Raw genomic sequence first — 16,240 nt, forward strand, 5'->3', positions numbered from 1 at the left:
ACACAGTCCCTTTTAACTCTACCAAAGATCTGTCGGAGGTCCTTTGTTATTGTTATCAGAGGTCTTTATTCATGCGATATATAAATGTTGCCTGATAATTGGTTTATGATGTTTAGCAAATTTCCTTCATTCTAGGTCCTCATGGGGAAATAGCATTTCCGTGGTATCAAAAACACAGTCCCTTTTAACTCTACCAAAGATCTGTCGGAGGTCCTTTGTTATAGTTATCAGAGAAATAATGTGTCACGGGCCCGACATTATAGTTATGTTATCGTAATTATTATTGTGTATGGTGTGGATGGTAAGTGATGATATTAATTCCACCAGCTTCCACTATATCACCCCCATTTATAACACCTATCTAACAATTGTGTATATGTTGTTCTGAGAACTACATTGGCCTGGGTGTTTCTAGTTTTAGTTGAAATAAGTGCCAAAGGAACCTAGAACCTAGGAACACTGCAAGGATTCTACATTGTCCACTGGTCAATATAGAGCAGCCATTTGAAGATTAACTAGCAGATTAACTAGCAAGAAAAGAAAAGTTATAGTTCTCATAGCCTGGGAAACCATTCCACGTTTTGAGCATAGCAGTTGTAATTTCCTTAGAAATGCTTACTGTGGTTTTCCATCCCACTATACCTTTTTAACCAGGCTGCTCATTAGTTTCAACATGCATTGAATAATATAGAGAGGCAAAACACATAGCAAATAGTTAATCCTATGAACAATGTTCATCTTGATTACATGCCCCACAGTGTGACCTGTAGCAGAGACCATCTTTCAAAATTGGAATGACTTTTACTATGAAGCTCCTTGAAGGCTCAAGGCTTGCGGTGATACCCACATTCCACAATACTTCCCTTTTTCCTTCACCATCTGAAATTCCATTTGCTGAACAGGTGTTAAGTGAATTATCACATTATTGGTAACACTTAACATATATACCAGTTAGTTTTGTAGCTCAACATTTGGGAAAACAATACAATTGACTTTATCAATATTAGAATGGAAACAAATTTCTCTGTCCGCATGGCCTTCTTTACCTCCGATACATGTGAAAAGCTTCACATAGGCATGATGAAGAAATTGTCTAATTACCACTGGTCCACTGTTTTTCTTACAGACAAATATAGCTTCTTATGTCTCTGGGATGGTCTTCTCTTTCTCTCTTCAGGAGAGAAGTTCCAGCAGGTAATCAGACTCATCATGACAGGACTTGGACCTTGATGTCCTTGTAGGTCAATAAGACCTATCTTCCTTAGCTCTTGGAGGAGCCTCCAGTCCACAACATTTAAGATAAGGTTGGAGACAATTTTCTCCATGGTCTTCTTTCAGTCAGATGTAAATTCCTCCAGTGAACCACATAAAGACCTATGCTCTTCTTCTGTTCCAGTCAGATTTCTAGTTCATATGTTATTTGCCTCAGATTTAAGATGGTAAACTTAGATGTGATTGGCCACCATACCTAGGTGAATCGAACAAAGGGGCTTACTTAGAGTTTAGTGGATGGAATACTCTGTCAAAATTTGACAGGTAACATATTCACCATATTACTATTTCGTTTGCTTATATTTCTCTTGTAATATGGCGGATGAGACATGTGCCAAGTTGTGATGGAGTATGTCATTCGTCCAACTATAAATAAGGTTCAAATTCCCTGCAGTTTCTTTACCTATATTTTACCACATCGTAGTTTCTTTCCCTTCTTTATTATTCAAAAAACATCTTTAATGGTATTTAATTGGTTTAACTTAAAGTATCTTTCCATGTGATATAACACAGATTAGAAAGAAAACATTCAAAACATATTATGGCACTGCCACCTAACACATGTCAGATATGCCCTAAATATTTGTCATTGACCAACAGCATTCAATACTTACACAACCTGCTACAGAATGTATTATAGAGAACTCTGTAAAGACAACACAGGGCAGACATGCCACAGAGTTGGATGTCAACATACTGACATTAGCACCTACTATTGAATAACACATATAAATGTCTAACTGGATTTCTGCTATACAACACCTCACATATGCTGTAGAGATCTATGATGTAGATAGATATGAAGTGTACCAGAAAAGTATTCACCCAAGCCCTAGTTACACACCATAATACAACATAACATGCTTAAAAAAGACTTATAACATCACCAATCACAATGCAGTGAAGCCAGCAGGTGGCTCTTAGGGCTTCGCTACATCACCCAATACTTCCAGTTGCATCTCACACATGCTTGCAATGCAATGCAGAAACCTAATAACCCTGTTGCCACAAATGCACCTTTGCCAGACCTCTGGCTACAAAAGAAATGTAAAACACATCTACAAAAAAAATCATATATCCTCAAAATGCCTATTACTTACTACAACTCACAAACCATCCAAGTCTCTCTTTAATGGTGCAATCCTGCAAACCAATTTTCAATGGATCCAAACTCAACTGCAGCTGTGAGGCCATCCAATGGCAACATATGTGTCATTTACATATGAATAGAATAAAAAGAAAGAAAGGATAACTCATTATTTTGTGCAAATGTCAGAGGTCACCTGAGTATTAAGCCTGTCCTTCTTAGCTTGGACAGAAACGTCTGTAAAATGTCAGCTGCTAATATCACCAATGACTTGGAGTTTGCACCTTTCAAACTCAAAAGAGGTACTCACAATCGATCTCTCCTGCCACCACTTCTTGTCATTATTATTATGGTACGTTTGACAATGTTTATCTTCTCTGCATATCAATTATGCCCAGGTAACACATTCTAAAGACAAGTAGGTGCTTCTGAGGTACAGGTACAAAGCCAACAGGGAGGGTAAGCAGGCCAAAAAACAGAAGTGGCTGAAGAAAGGAGAGGGCTTAGAGGATAAACAGGGAGCACAGTTAGAAGAGGAGATGGGGAAGTGTTAAAAAGGAAGGCAGGATCTGGGAGAAGTAAGGGAAAGGTTTAGGCGAAGTACATGGGTGGTTGAAGATGGTTAGAAAGAAGGTGGCATAAGAGCGGTTCTATGAGTGTGCACATGGGAATCCTTCAGCCAACAAGATAAAGACTTGTGTTAAGTCTCATCCCATTCTCCCTGAATATGCATTGAAGACAACAATGCTGTCATTGCAGCACCATCAGAAGCACAGTGTTTCTTCAGTGCCAATATAGAGAATAGAAATTCTTAAAATCGTAAAAACTGAACCTGAGCTGGAGGGGCACAAGAAGATCCCCCTTCGAGTTTTTGCAAAGGACTTCCGCCCTCTTCCAGGTATGGGAAAACATGTATGACCATATGAGTGATGACCTCAATCTGCAGTGGTGTGAAGGACTTATAGGGAGTTATTATGACAAAAATAGAACCACATTTTTCCCTAGCTTTCCCTTCCACTCTGTGAATTCCGTATGATTAAAGTCCGTAAGAGTAACAGGTTGTGAGAAAGAGCACCATTCCGAGTTTCATTATTTATAACACTCTGGTTACTTACTTGAATTGTTTAGCAAGTATCTCCTATTCTGAATGTCACAGGATCAAAGTAAAGGTGGAGAACTACTGATCCATGGGGACTATAGCATAGATAGGATAGCGGCAATAGAAGCATACTGCATCCATTAAACACATATGTTCTGTGGCATTACATTTCACTTACAAGCATGTTCACGTAATCTTTATAGTCTCTCTGAAATCTTTTAAACATGATGCTGCACGAAACATGTGTGTAGGTGTGTGCTTGGTTCAAGTTAATTTACAGAACACGTTATACTTACCTGTTTCGGCACATCAGTGCTTGTGTTTCACTTTTTAAGATAGTCTGCTGTTCTTTTCTGTCATCAGGATCCAGATCCTGCATTTGTCTCATCAGTCATTATTTAAAGGGAAAATGAGTTTCCTCAATTCTAAGGGGATTGTATGTGTAATTCTTGTTTGGGAGAGCAAACATTTAACATCTCATTTTCTATTGGTTGAAACTCGCACTGGGTGAACATCATGTACTAATGCCAACTAGTGTATTCCCTTTCAAAAACATAAACTAAAGATATGGTTATATGAAGTAATTGCCACCCCATCCCTCAAGGTACATCTTAGAGCAAAGAGATTCCTTACTCGCAACACGTGTTGTCAGTGAAAAATCAGTTTGAATGTGAAGAACTGGGATTTGTACTACTCTCCTAGTACTACATGGCACTCTTCTCAGATTTATTGATGGGGATTCCTTAAAGAACCTCTACCATTGATCACTTGCATATTACTTACATGTCAGGACCCGGGTAAGAGTTAAGAGGGAGGGCCCAATATGAAAGTTTGGAGTGGGCTCTCCTTATCTAATCACACTTGACTAAATATGGCCTACACCTACTCTGCATTTGTCTCCCTCTCAGAACATCTGAGCCCCCACATCATTGCATTTTTACATGGATCCATGAAAGATTCTGGTGAATAGAGCAGATACCATTTGACATTGATATAAGCATGCCAAACAGTTGTGTTATGAGATATCATGGACTTAAAAAGAACAGACATAATCATGTAAACACCGAGTTCTGACTAGAATCTAGAAAATCCTATAGGTTACATGTGTGATCTTGGTCTTACAAACTAAGTCTGGTGGGGACACACCAGTACTAGATGTCTTGTTCAATCTGTCCCAATACATGTTGACAATTGGGCGAGGCTTATCTTAGGGCCAGTCATTAGCTATGATTGATTCATCCCTATCCACCAGAGACACTAAGATGTTGATGTTACACTGTGTTTTAATATTGCATGTCCAACCTTCATGCAATATATGTAAGCACTCCCTCTGTAGTTAATAGAACTGAAATGTTAGTGTCCTAAGATTGTTTGTAATAACTTGGCAATACTTGTAGTTTCAGACAGGGAACTCAGGGATTTTAAAAAAAAGCAAAACTTTGAATGAGTGCTTCAATAGGATAGTCACCAAGTTGTCTTCACAGTATTGTGTTGCCAGTCTGTGCTGAGGAACATTTTGCCTTTTCATCAAGGGACGTGTTCTTGGTGGTTTACTCTTATGCATGGCTTTGATGATCATCCAATGTTATATGTGACCCGTGTTTGAGGTGTCAAATATTGACAGGCCTATGATGCTCTCTGGCTTATTTGTGTTAAGACACATTGAAATAAATTGTATTTTATTCAAGTTGATTCAGAAGCTTCAGCCAACATATAGTGCATATTAAGAGGAGATGCAGCTACCCACAGAAATCATCAAAGTACATGTGTTATTTAGAGATGATATGCATTTTTAAGGACCAGCGACCCCTTAATAATGCTCAGTGGATGGCCAGCTAGGTTTTTGATTTATAAATATCTAAAGATACATACCTAAAGATACAGCATGAACCTGCTGCAGAGGTGAGTTAAGCAAAATAGAGATCTTGCAACATTGAAGTAAGTACCCTATATGCATTCACTTAACATTTAACAAAGGCAATCTTCACAGAGTCACTGAACAAAATAAAACCACTGAACTGTTCCAATCTGTATCAGTCAACAAGGATATATATATATGGAATTGAAGGATAAAGTATGTATGTAAAACAAGGGATAATAAGGTAGGACATAAACAAGATAGCCTTACTCTGCATGCCTCAATCCAACATTTAACCTCACTATCTACAGCCATTTGTTACTTTCTAATATGTCAAATATGTGACAGCGTTACCACGAGGAAAGAAATTGGAGACCTGGATAGCACCACATTTTATTTTTCCAAAATTCATTCAAATTGTAAAGTAAATATTGTGCAGATTCTGCTATGTGAAAACCATTATATGACACTGAATTTAACCAGTTGCATTTACCTTTAATGGTATCAATATTAGATTTTTTGCACTTAAATTACCTCGTATCTCTCATGGTTAAGGGTTTCCACAATGACAGAATCTCCAGATTGATCAATGCGGACGACGGGTCTCTCCAGCTTCACTCTACCTTTCAGGCAATCCATCATCTTCTCACTTATCTGACCAGATCCACCAACAAACTTTCTTTCCTTGGTAGGGTGGTAGAGGAGAACAATTTTAAAGAACAAGTGCCTGGAATACAATTCTACAGGTAAGTTAAAAAAATATTAGACTAATATATTACGATTACAGTTGGGTATCTATAATAATACAAGAGGAAAAGTTGCCCGAGGGCAAAAAATGCAATAATAAAACTAGCAGTGAAAATAGAAAAAGAGAGGATAATTTCATAGTTCTAAAACTTGTAGCGACTCCCTCCAGTCATCAACTAATTCCAAACTATCAGCCTGCTTTAGAATCAGGTGGCAATGAAAAATCCTTTAATTTGAGGAGGAATATGGTATTCTTCATTCTCTATACGCGGGGAAACTGTTGATAAACGTACTTCAACACTAGTGATAGTACCCCAGAGGTAATACAGCTAGCAGAATCTTTACTAAGGAAGAATCCTCAAGCAAAATATTTTGCTTTACCTCCACAAATTAGATGTTCTCCTTCCATTCATCCCTAAAACAGGGCCTGTACATTTATGAAGCCAGTCTCTATGGACTACTTTCCGACAAACATTAGGATGGCCTAACCAGTTGGTGAGGTTCTGATCACTAACAGTCCTGCTACTTACTTTCACTATCCCACTCAAATGATAGGGTGTGAAAATAGGTATGAGTCTACTGTTTAATCTTTCATATGTGTTTACTAATAAACAGGCCTTCCATAGGATTTTTGGTGAATGTAAACATTAAATATTCACAGAGGGATATGGTGCTGTCAAGATGGACAACATTAAAAGATCATTCCAGTCACAAATTTCTGTAAACAGAAATGCCAGAGTAAAAAACCCAAAATGTGATTGTGCTCCAAGGATGACCTATGCCTAATAACAGTGAACACTTTGAGAGGACTGCAGGAGTTCTTCTTTTGACTGTGCCGGTGATCGGAAGAGGCACTAATGTGATACCTGGCATTAAGCTTCAGCGGAACGTATGTGCTATCCATGCATGCCCTGTTAGGGAGAGCATCAGGGTGACGGATGGGCATGTTAGAAGAAATGCCAACAGATCAGGAAACCTGAAAGACTGGGAATGATAAGGCACATTCAGCCAAGTCATGACAACTATATTATGAATAAAGGTGTCAGCCAATCTAGCCTTTAAGAGGACCCAGCCTGTTGGGAAATGTCCCATGTTTCCCATAGGCCAGTCCAACTTTTTACATCACATACTCCAAGGCGGAAAACCGAAGACAAATTCTGACTCATTAGACCAACTGTCCTAACACAAGTATACGTAAGGAATTCTATAGAAAGAACCAGTGTGTGTGAAAAGGAAGTGCCCAGTTAAGCTATTTGAGTATTGATCAATGCTGAGGCATGCAAAGCGGCATGTGCACCTAGAGCCATTTCAAAGTGAGGGTTAGATATGTAAATCTAACACAGCCTATAGGAAGAGGCTGTACTGCCAACTCATTCCTGCTACCGTGGCATTAGGTCAAACATGTAATGGAACTGAGGAAAGCGTGACGATATAAAGGTTCATTTAGTAAACCCTCTGCCAGAGAAAACCCAGTTAATGTCTCCATAAACACTAGGGTTTCAGATGAATTGGTGCACATTTCTTTTTGGAAATTACTTTGCTGCTTGCTTGGATACCAAGGTGGTAAGTCTCTGGACCCAAAGAGGGAACAGCTTGAGCTCTTTTCAGCTTCATCTTCAGTACCTTCATTCACTGCCAAGTAACCAAATAGGACAGTGCCCAACAAGGTGGGATGATAATAAAAGCCTACTTTCTGCCTTTCTCATCGGACATACTGAAGAGCCTAGCGACACTTATACTCTGTAAAGCATTACTCCCTGCATAGGCATCTTTCCCCATCACATGTTCATTAAATGGTAAATAATCGCAGATGCTAGGCTGACTTACTTACAAACTGTTGGCTGTTTTCACTCTACCAATCGTTCTGGGAAATCATCAGCCATGGACTAGCCAGACCGGTCCACAGAGAACATTCCCATTAACGTCTTTCTTTGTAAGGTTGATGTTCGTTTTATGCATAATTACAGAGTAGCTGTGTTTCCACCTTGAGACTTACCCTAAGCTTAGTGCTTAAATTGCGATGGAAGTTGTAGTTGGTGGGCACCAACACTCATTTTTGGGTATCGGGACACATGTTTTTATCATCAGACTTTAACTAAGAGCAAGAGAGAGAGAAAGGCAGTAAAGGGAGAAGTAAAGAGATAAGGAAATAGTTGAAAAATGACAAGGCATGAATAATACATAATTTGCAAGAGTGGGATAAAGAGACAGGACATGTAGGGTTGTAGAAGACAAAAGCAGAAGGAGGAATCAATGGTAAACAGCCTAGCATTTGGCGGCTCCAGAATATGGCAGAAGGTTCTTGAGAAAAACTTTGATTGCGTGCACTTATTTCTTTACATAATAAATACTTCTAAAGATCCTTTACTCAACCCACCCCCTAGCACAATCCTTTAAGGCACACCATAGACATTGTAAGAATGAAGGAGCAGAATTAAAAAACCCTTGCAACACATTTGTGATGCTGTTGCGTCACTTTTTGTGTTGCAGTGGTGGCGTAAACAATGCCCCACATTGTGGCCCATTTACAACGTGACGCATGTAGGGAGATGTGCCACCTTGTAAAGCACTGTGGCACATTATACTTGAGTCAGGTATAATGTATGCAGGGTGGGCGTTCCCATGCTGGAAGGAAAGCCTCGTAAAGTGATGCACCGAAATCTACAAGATTTCACTGCGCCACTTCTATGGCGTCACTAAGTCAAAACCCTACACCTGCTTGGAGCAGGTGTAAGGAGTGATGCAGTTTATTAAGAATAGCCCCCCTAACACATTGATGGAGTTGCGTCGTGCTTGCAACACAACTCCAACAATGCGTGCCTTTTGCTCCAACAGATGCGTCCAAATTTCAGATGCTTCTGTCAATCCTTGCGCCATGGTGCGCCATATTGTAATTATGGTGAACTGATGGAGGCGCAAGGGTTTCGCACGCAAGCCTAGGAAAACTAACTCATCCGTACAGATGCGTCAGCTTCTTGTAAATATGCCTGAAGTATGTTGCATACATACAAACTACGATCAACTCTTGGGAAGGTGCTGAATAAATATTTGAAAGGCTATAAATACACTTAAAATATTAAAGAAGAGAAAGTACTGACCAGGTTTATAAAAAGTGTAAATAATGTATCTACTAATAAACATTATCAGGTTTGGAAAAATAAAATGGAACAACATGGATAAAATTGAATGTAAACACGTACAATCAAATTCAACATTGCAAATGATTCGTTAGCATATTACTCAGTGGGACTAAATGTATATTCTTCACATCAAAAATGTATTATCTTATTAACACTACAAATTCCGAAAAATATGTCGAGCAAAATAGACAAAAGTAGCTGTAAATATTTTCAGTAGAATTCAGTTTGTCAAATTGTTAGCAGTGATGTCAATAGAAATAAATGTGACGCGACAAAAAACATTAAAGAGGACGAATATTTTTTAAATGTGGCTATGGTTTTTTTAGCGCAACATGGGTGAAAATTGACTCCACTCGTTGCATGCTGTTGTGATGGAAAATGTTATCTTCGAATGAGGATCTTTTGTCCCCCCTCCCTGCCCCCCCCACTACCGAGGTCATCCCCTTCCATTGGCTTTAATGGGGAATTTGATCAAGTTTAATAAAATAAGGGCCATATTAGCAACAAATAGCGTTAATTATCGCTAAATGTGCTAAGCGGCTCAATGCGTGAATATTGCTGGAAATCCAGCGATATTCAGGCATTAACGCCAATGGGGACTTACCCTGAATATCCACCTCCCATTGGATATACAGGTTAAGTCATGGTCTGAGCAGGTGTTAGGTTCAAGCGATATCGCGCTTAGCACGATTTTTGTTATCACTTCGCCTACCTTGCTAATAGGCGATAGCTGTGTTAGCGACTGCTTTCACTCGCTAACAGGTTGGGTACGCCCACTTTGCATATCATTAGCAATAAATATCGCTGACATGCAAAGCGAGCTCCAATACTGTATCTATCGCCTACATGCTGTCGCTAACTGCTGTTAGCGACAGCTTGCTAATAGGGCGATAAAAATATTGCCGTTTTATCGGGAAAAAGTCCAGCCAAAGCGGCGATATCGCCCTTGCTAATATGGCCCCAGGTTAGCAAACAGCGTGCAAACATGCATGCAGTACCTGGGTTTACACAAGGATGCTGGCGTCTCAAATTTTGACATGCAGTCAATCCAGAGATGATGGTCAAACTCTTTCTTGTTGTCCAGGGATGCAGCGATTCCTCATGTTCGGAACTCCTACAATGTGTGTTGGCACAGCCTGGCATTCTCTTGGGAGAATGTCAATCTTTTGGAAAACCAAAGTCCCTAAAATGTTTTGTATCGACATTTTCAGCTCTTTGTTTTCTAAAATATTAAAGGAATTGGTTCCAGTCATAAGACCTCATGTCAATTTTCTTGATAAATCCAGAATGGTTTGGGCTTTTCTTCGTGTTGAGGCTCTCTCTCTCTGCTCTGCTGGATCATCTGAGGTTCAGACGTCGGTTAGAGTAAGGTAGACATGGCAATGGGCAGTTTCTAGTTTTCCAGGGAATAATCACCCCTGCTAAATAGAATCTTTCACACCTTAACTTACCTTTCTGCTAATCATGCTAATCCAAGCAATTCTCCGAAAATATCAATCTGCATATGGATTGCGTTCACAAATACTTTTTCAGTCAGGGGATTGCTATTATACAAGCATGGATTTAAGAAGTATTTTTTACCTTTGAAAAAATATATACTTTTAGACAAAGACATGTAAGAGCTTTTTTTTTATACTAACACATCTTCACCTCTCAAAAAAGTCTGAAGCTTCCACCAGAGAGTTCTTAATAAAGACTCGTAATTCACATAACGTGAGGTAGGCTCATCTTGCACATGGTGCTGACAGGTCAAGCTCAAGAGGCGTGCCAAGGCATATTTTAAATGCAGGGAAAAAGTTTGAGGTGGGCTTTTGCCCACATTCACAGGGAGCGCACTTTAAATAAACGCTCTTGATTAGCTACACTTAAGGTGTGAGTAACTAAATGGAGACAATAATACAGTAATCAGTCCTGAGTGGAAGTCCGAGTAGTGCTACCAAAAAATCTGTGTGTTTATAGAAAGCAGATCAGTGGTGGCTCGAGCAGTCGAGCTTCGCCCCACTGATTTTAAGCAGGGTATATAAAGGACCCATAAAATAGTAATAACAGACTTATTATCATTTTATGTTTCCATGCTGCTTTGCGGGCAGGGCTGTTCTGCTCTCAGAGCGGGACAGGGGAGGAGTGGTGTGCCCACTCCTACATGCTCAATAACTGTTTGGCAGGCCCTCTGGGGCTGGCCAAACAGTTCGGGCGCTTCACATGTTCTCCATACAGGCTGCAAAACAGCATATGTGAACATGCCTAGGCCCCCAGTCCCTGTCTGAGCGCCGATCCACCGCTCTCAGATCAATCACAATGCTGCATTGCAGCATTGTGATTCGTCAGGGTTGCCTGGGTGCTTCCCGGTTGCAGTTCGGCGGAGTCCTGACATGGACGAGAGACAAGGGGGCAGATTTACAATCCTGTTGTGCCTCTTTTACGCCGCAGTTGCGACACTTTTGTGATGCAGTGGCGGCGCAAAAGATGCGCCATGCTGCGGGGTATTTATAACGTGATGCATCTGGGAGATGCGTCACGTTGTAAAGCCCTGAGCCAGAAGGAGGCGTTCCGGCGCAGGGGGGGCAGTTCCGGTGCAGGAACGCCTCCTAAAAGTGGCTGAGTGAAATCTAGAAGATTTCACTCAGTCACTTTTGGCCCCATGCTGCGTCAAAACTCTGCGCTGCTTGAAGCAGGCTTGAGGATTGACGCAGCATTGTGTGAATAGGGCCCCCCAGAGTACTGCTGGAGCTGCGTCATGCTTGCGACGCAACTCCAGCAATGCGCCGCCTTTACGGCACAGATGTGTCACCTATGGTGCGCCGCATTGTAAATGCGGCACATCCAGGGTGGCGGAGCTGCGGCGCACAGTTATTGTAAATCTGCCCCTAAGTGGGGATAAGGTAAGCTATTTTTTTATTTTTTTACACCTACCCTGGCCCCTGGCCCTGCCTCACCACACCCGATCAGTGACTGCCGCCACTTAAGAAGATGCAACCTCCTACTTCTTTGACTCTGTTATAATCCAACAGGATTTTAACTCTGTCGTAGTGGATACATTTTGCTTCTGATTGAACTTTTGAAGAGAGAGTGGGTTAGAATCACTCTACATGGAGCGCTCATGGCTAAGTACTTTAAGGCCAAAATAGCACCAAATGGTCTGATCGTAAAAAATTTCCCCAGGATATTCTGGGAAGATGGCCAATTTAAGGTAGAATGGTCTCTAATCTCGTGGAAGTGCACCCATGACCTTCTCATCCTCTTGGTCAATACTGCTAAACGATTGGCAGATGAACTACTCAGTAAAATTCAGATAGCAGAGAGCGCCCTCAAGAACGCCGGTGGGAACCCAGGTTTCAAAACCAAGCTGGCCGAACTAAACAAAGAAATTTCTGAGCATTAAGACTTTCTAATGAAACAGAAAGTTGCCAAGTTACAGAAGGATATTGATCGTTTCTCCAAAGAGAAGGTTTACCCCTATCTTAAGGACGACTTTGTCCCTCCAGGGACAGGATATCTTTCTGACTCCAGTGCCACCTCCTCTAGACGAGGATCTAACAGTGACAGCAACTCAAGCGGGGAGGAGTGGCAACCAGGACCCCGCAAGGGGAATAGAGGGGGCAGACGGGGGCAAACCTTCTATCCACACCCCCCCTACCAGGGGCCTCCAATGTGGCAATTTCCACACTTCCAACATCCTATGACACCTTTTGTACCCCAGTACCCCCTCATTTCGCCCCCCATGGCATAAACCAGCAGCCTTTTTTAGACAGAGGTTGGGGCAGAGGGTGCCGGCGCAGGCGAGGAAACGCTACAGACAAGAGGGTACAGTGGGAAGACACACAGGCTCAAGGGATGGAAACCAGGAGCAAGACAGGACGAAAGTAAGTTTGGTAGTGAATCTCTCATCACGCCGACTCACAGAGTGTGAAGAAAAAGTCTTACAAAAAGGGCTCGGATTTGTTCCAACTCCTAAGATAGACAATTTCCAAGAGAATTGCGAAATCCAGAAATTCTTTAGGAAGATCAGATTGAGATCCTTTTTTGATGGAAGACCTCAAGAGACGCCCACAGACTCAGGCCTCCACAATCCATCTACTTTCACTCCACACAGCGGGATGGTTCCAAATGAAATCCTTACATATGGGCAGGCAGTGCTCAAGGACATTGGAGCATTGAGACCTGTCCAGAGACCTAACAATCTCTCTAAATCAGAAATGCAGGTGCTGAACTCCCTGGCCAATGATGGGACCATCACCATCAAAAAGGCCGACAAGGGTGGAGCGACAGTGATAATGGACACCACTGACTATGAAACAGAGTGTCTAAGGCAATTAGGGGATAGGCGTTACTACACCCCCATTCCATCTAACCCCACTGAATGACTTAAGACAACAATCACTGGAATGGTCGAGTCTGCAGAATGTCAGGAGTGGATCTCTAAAAAGGAGGCTGAGTTCCTAGTGAAAAAAGAACCCAGGGTGCCCTATTTTTACACCCTTCCTAAAATTCACAAGGGGGCCACCCCAGTACCTGGACGCCCAATTGTATCGGGCATCGACTCAGATTAGAACCCCTTTCACAATTTTGTGACCACTTCCTGCAACCTCTAGTGAAGAGAATCCCTTCCTATGTCCAAGACACCATGGACGTTCTTCGTCTCCTGGACAACCTACAGGAAGATATCCAAATTGATTTCCTTATCACCCTAGACGTGGAGGCCCTCTACACGAACATCCCACAGAGGGCCACACTTGGGGTGATTGAGAGAATCCTCAGCACGGAGGAATGGACCTCCCCCACGCCACCCTCCTTTATAATGGAGTGTGCGACTCTTGCTCTCACTGAAAATGTCTTTGAATTTAGAGGACAGCACTACCATCAAACCCAGGGAACTTCTATGGGCAGCACTTTTGCCCCTCGGTGGCCAGTCTTTACATGGCTGATTTTGAGGATAAACATATCAATGGACCAATGAACCCCTACCACTCTAACATCAAGCTCTGGAGGAGGTTCATTGATGACATCCTCATACTCTGGGCAGGGACTGAAGATCTTTACCAGGAGTTCTTCAACTGGCTTAACACCCTCAACAACTACCTTACCTTTACCATCACTGCTCCACATCCAGGATCTCACCATCAGGCTGGAGGGGGGTAAGATCGATACTACCATGTATCGTAAACCAACGGTCCATAACAGTCTGCTCCTCTTTACAAGTCATCACCCCAGGTCTTTGAGATTGAACCTTCCCTTTGGTCAGTTCTTGCGGGTTAGGCACAATTGCACCAACCTAACAGATTACAAGACTGAATCCACCATCCTATCGCGCAACTTGAGAGAGAGAGGGTATCCTACCAGGGAAATCTACAAGGCACGGAAACGGGCACAGAATAACCATAGAAGGACCCTCCTGGAATATAATACTCCCACCTCTCAAGACAACGATCTCTTGACTTGTGTGACAACCTTCTCGCCAGTCTCAAATGAAATCAAGAAAATTATAAAGAGACATTGGCAGATCCTTAATACAGGAGACCTTAACCTTGCGATTCCCAGGTTTGCTTTCAAAGGGTCAAGAAATATCAAGGACATTTTAGTCCACACCAGGCTTAAACAAGTTGAAACCCACAGACAGACCACACTTTGGCAACTACCACCGGTACGGGGACACTACCCTTGTGGCTCCTGCAGCGCATGCCCCTTCATCAGTATCACCAAATCCATACAATTAACAGAGACATTCCTGTGGGAACTCCGGTGCCACACCAACTGCAATACCCCTAATTGCATTTATCTACTCAGATGCCCGTGCGATCTACAGTATGTGGGCATGACCACCCGCCCTATCAAGATTCGCATTTCGGAACATAGAAGCAACTTTCGTTGCAAAAAAACGAATACCAAGATGTGCAGACACTTTGTAGACCAAAACCATACTGCTGACTCACTAAGATGGCTTATCCTGGAGATACCCAGCAACAAACCCAAACTGAACTTGTTCTAAAAGGAACAAAGGTGGATACACCGGTTATCCTCAGATAGGCGGGGACTCAATGAGGACATCCCGTGGAGTGCGCTATAACCACTGCCTCCCAGAGCCTCCCTGTTCTAACTGTATGATCATGTTTTACAGCACCTACACCATACAACCCTGACTCCTGTCCGATACGGCTCAAGCAATGAAATAATTAATTGTGTCACACAGTCTCCACTATAACGAGATTGCATTAATATACATAAGTTCCCTTTGGCTAACCGTCACCCCCCTGTAACCTCTGTACACGTTATACCAATGCTAGTATCTTTTAAATATTAGTCCCTTCCAAGATGGCCACCATAGTCACGGCCGAAATCACGTGATGTGCAGGGGGGGGGAGTTCCTCCAACACTGACCACGCCCCCAACAACAGTTAACAGACCGCCATGCCAGGCAACAACACTATCCGGACCCGGTAGTGATGGGTAGGCACAACGGGCGCTGACAGAGGCTGAGAGAAGTAAGTGGTTCTCCCTTGGGCTACACTCACACCCAGCAAACAACACGAGGGCGCGCTACGTAGACGCCGCTTTCTTTACACTGGCAAGGTGCGTTTTTTGACTTCTCTCTCCACTACTCCGGGTCAAAAAACGGTAACCTCCTTGAACACCGCTTTCTTTACACTGGCAAGGTGCGTTCATTGACCTCTCTCTCCACTACTCCGGGTCAAAAAACAGTAACCTCCTTACGCGAAACTGACACTGCGAGGGGGCGCCTTCTATCTAAGACCGTATGCACACCGCTTCAAATCCTTAATTTAATAACAGGCGGGGAGCAACCACAGTCCTTTCTCCCGCATACCTGTCCATTAAGCGGCATCTACCAGGGGGAATTAATACGCTATTCTGTGACCGGCACTGCTCATATCCAGTGCTCTCTCGCAGTAAACGAACCACGCGCTGGGTTCTCTCCACCATGGGATCACTGGTACACCTATGGTATTCACTATCTCTGGGATCAACAATCTCAACGCGACCATCACACCTCTGGGCTCACGAGACAGATTATTCCCCATACT

General features: G+C 42.4%; 1 protein-coding gene across 1 annotated transcript in view; it reads right to left on the reverse strand.

Annotated features, from left to right (window-relative positions):
- LOC147697032 (amine oxidase [flavin-containing] A-like) overlaps positions 1 to 16,240 on the reverse strand; it is an 805,659-nt gene that overhangs the window by 117,585 nt on the left and 671,834 nt on the right. Inside the window, exon 7 of the mRNA XM_086933275.1 lies at positions 5,851 to 6,000. Within this exon, the coding sequence (XP_086789401.1) occupies positions 5,851 to 6,000 (150 nt within the window). The remainder of the gene's footprint in view (positions 1 to 5,850; positions 6,001 to 16,240) is intronic.

Source organism: Lissotriton vulgaris, chromosome 8 (genome assembly GCF_964263255.1).
Source record: "Lissotriton vulgaris chromosome 8, aLisVul1.2, whole genome shotgun sequence".
Taxonomy (NCBI): domain Eukaryota; kingdom Metazoa; phylum Chordata; class Amphibia; order Caudata; family Salamandridae; genus Lissotriton; species Lissotriton vulgaris.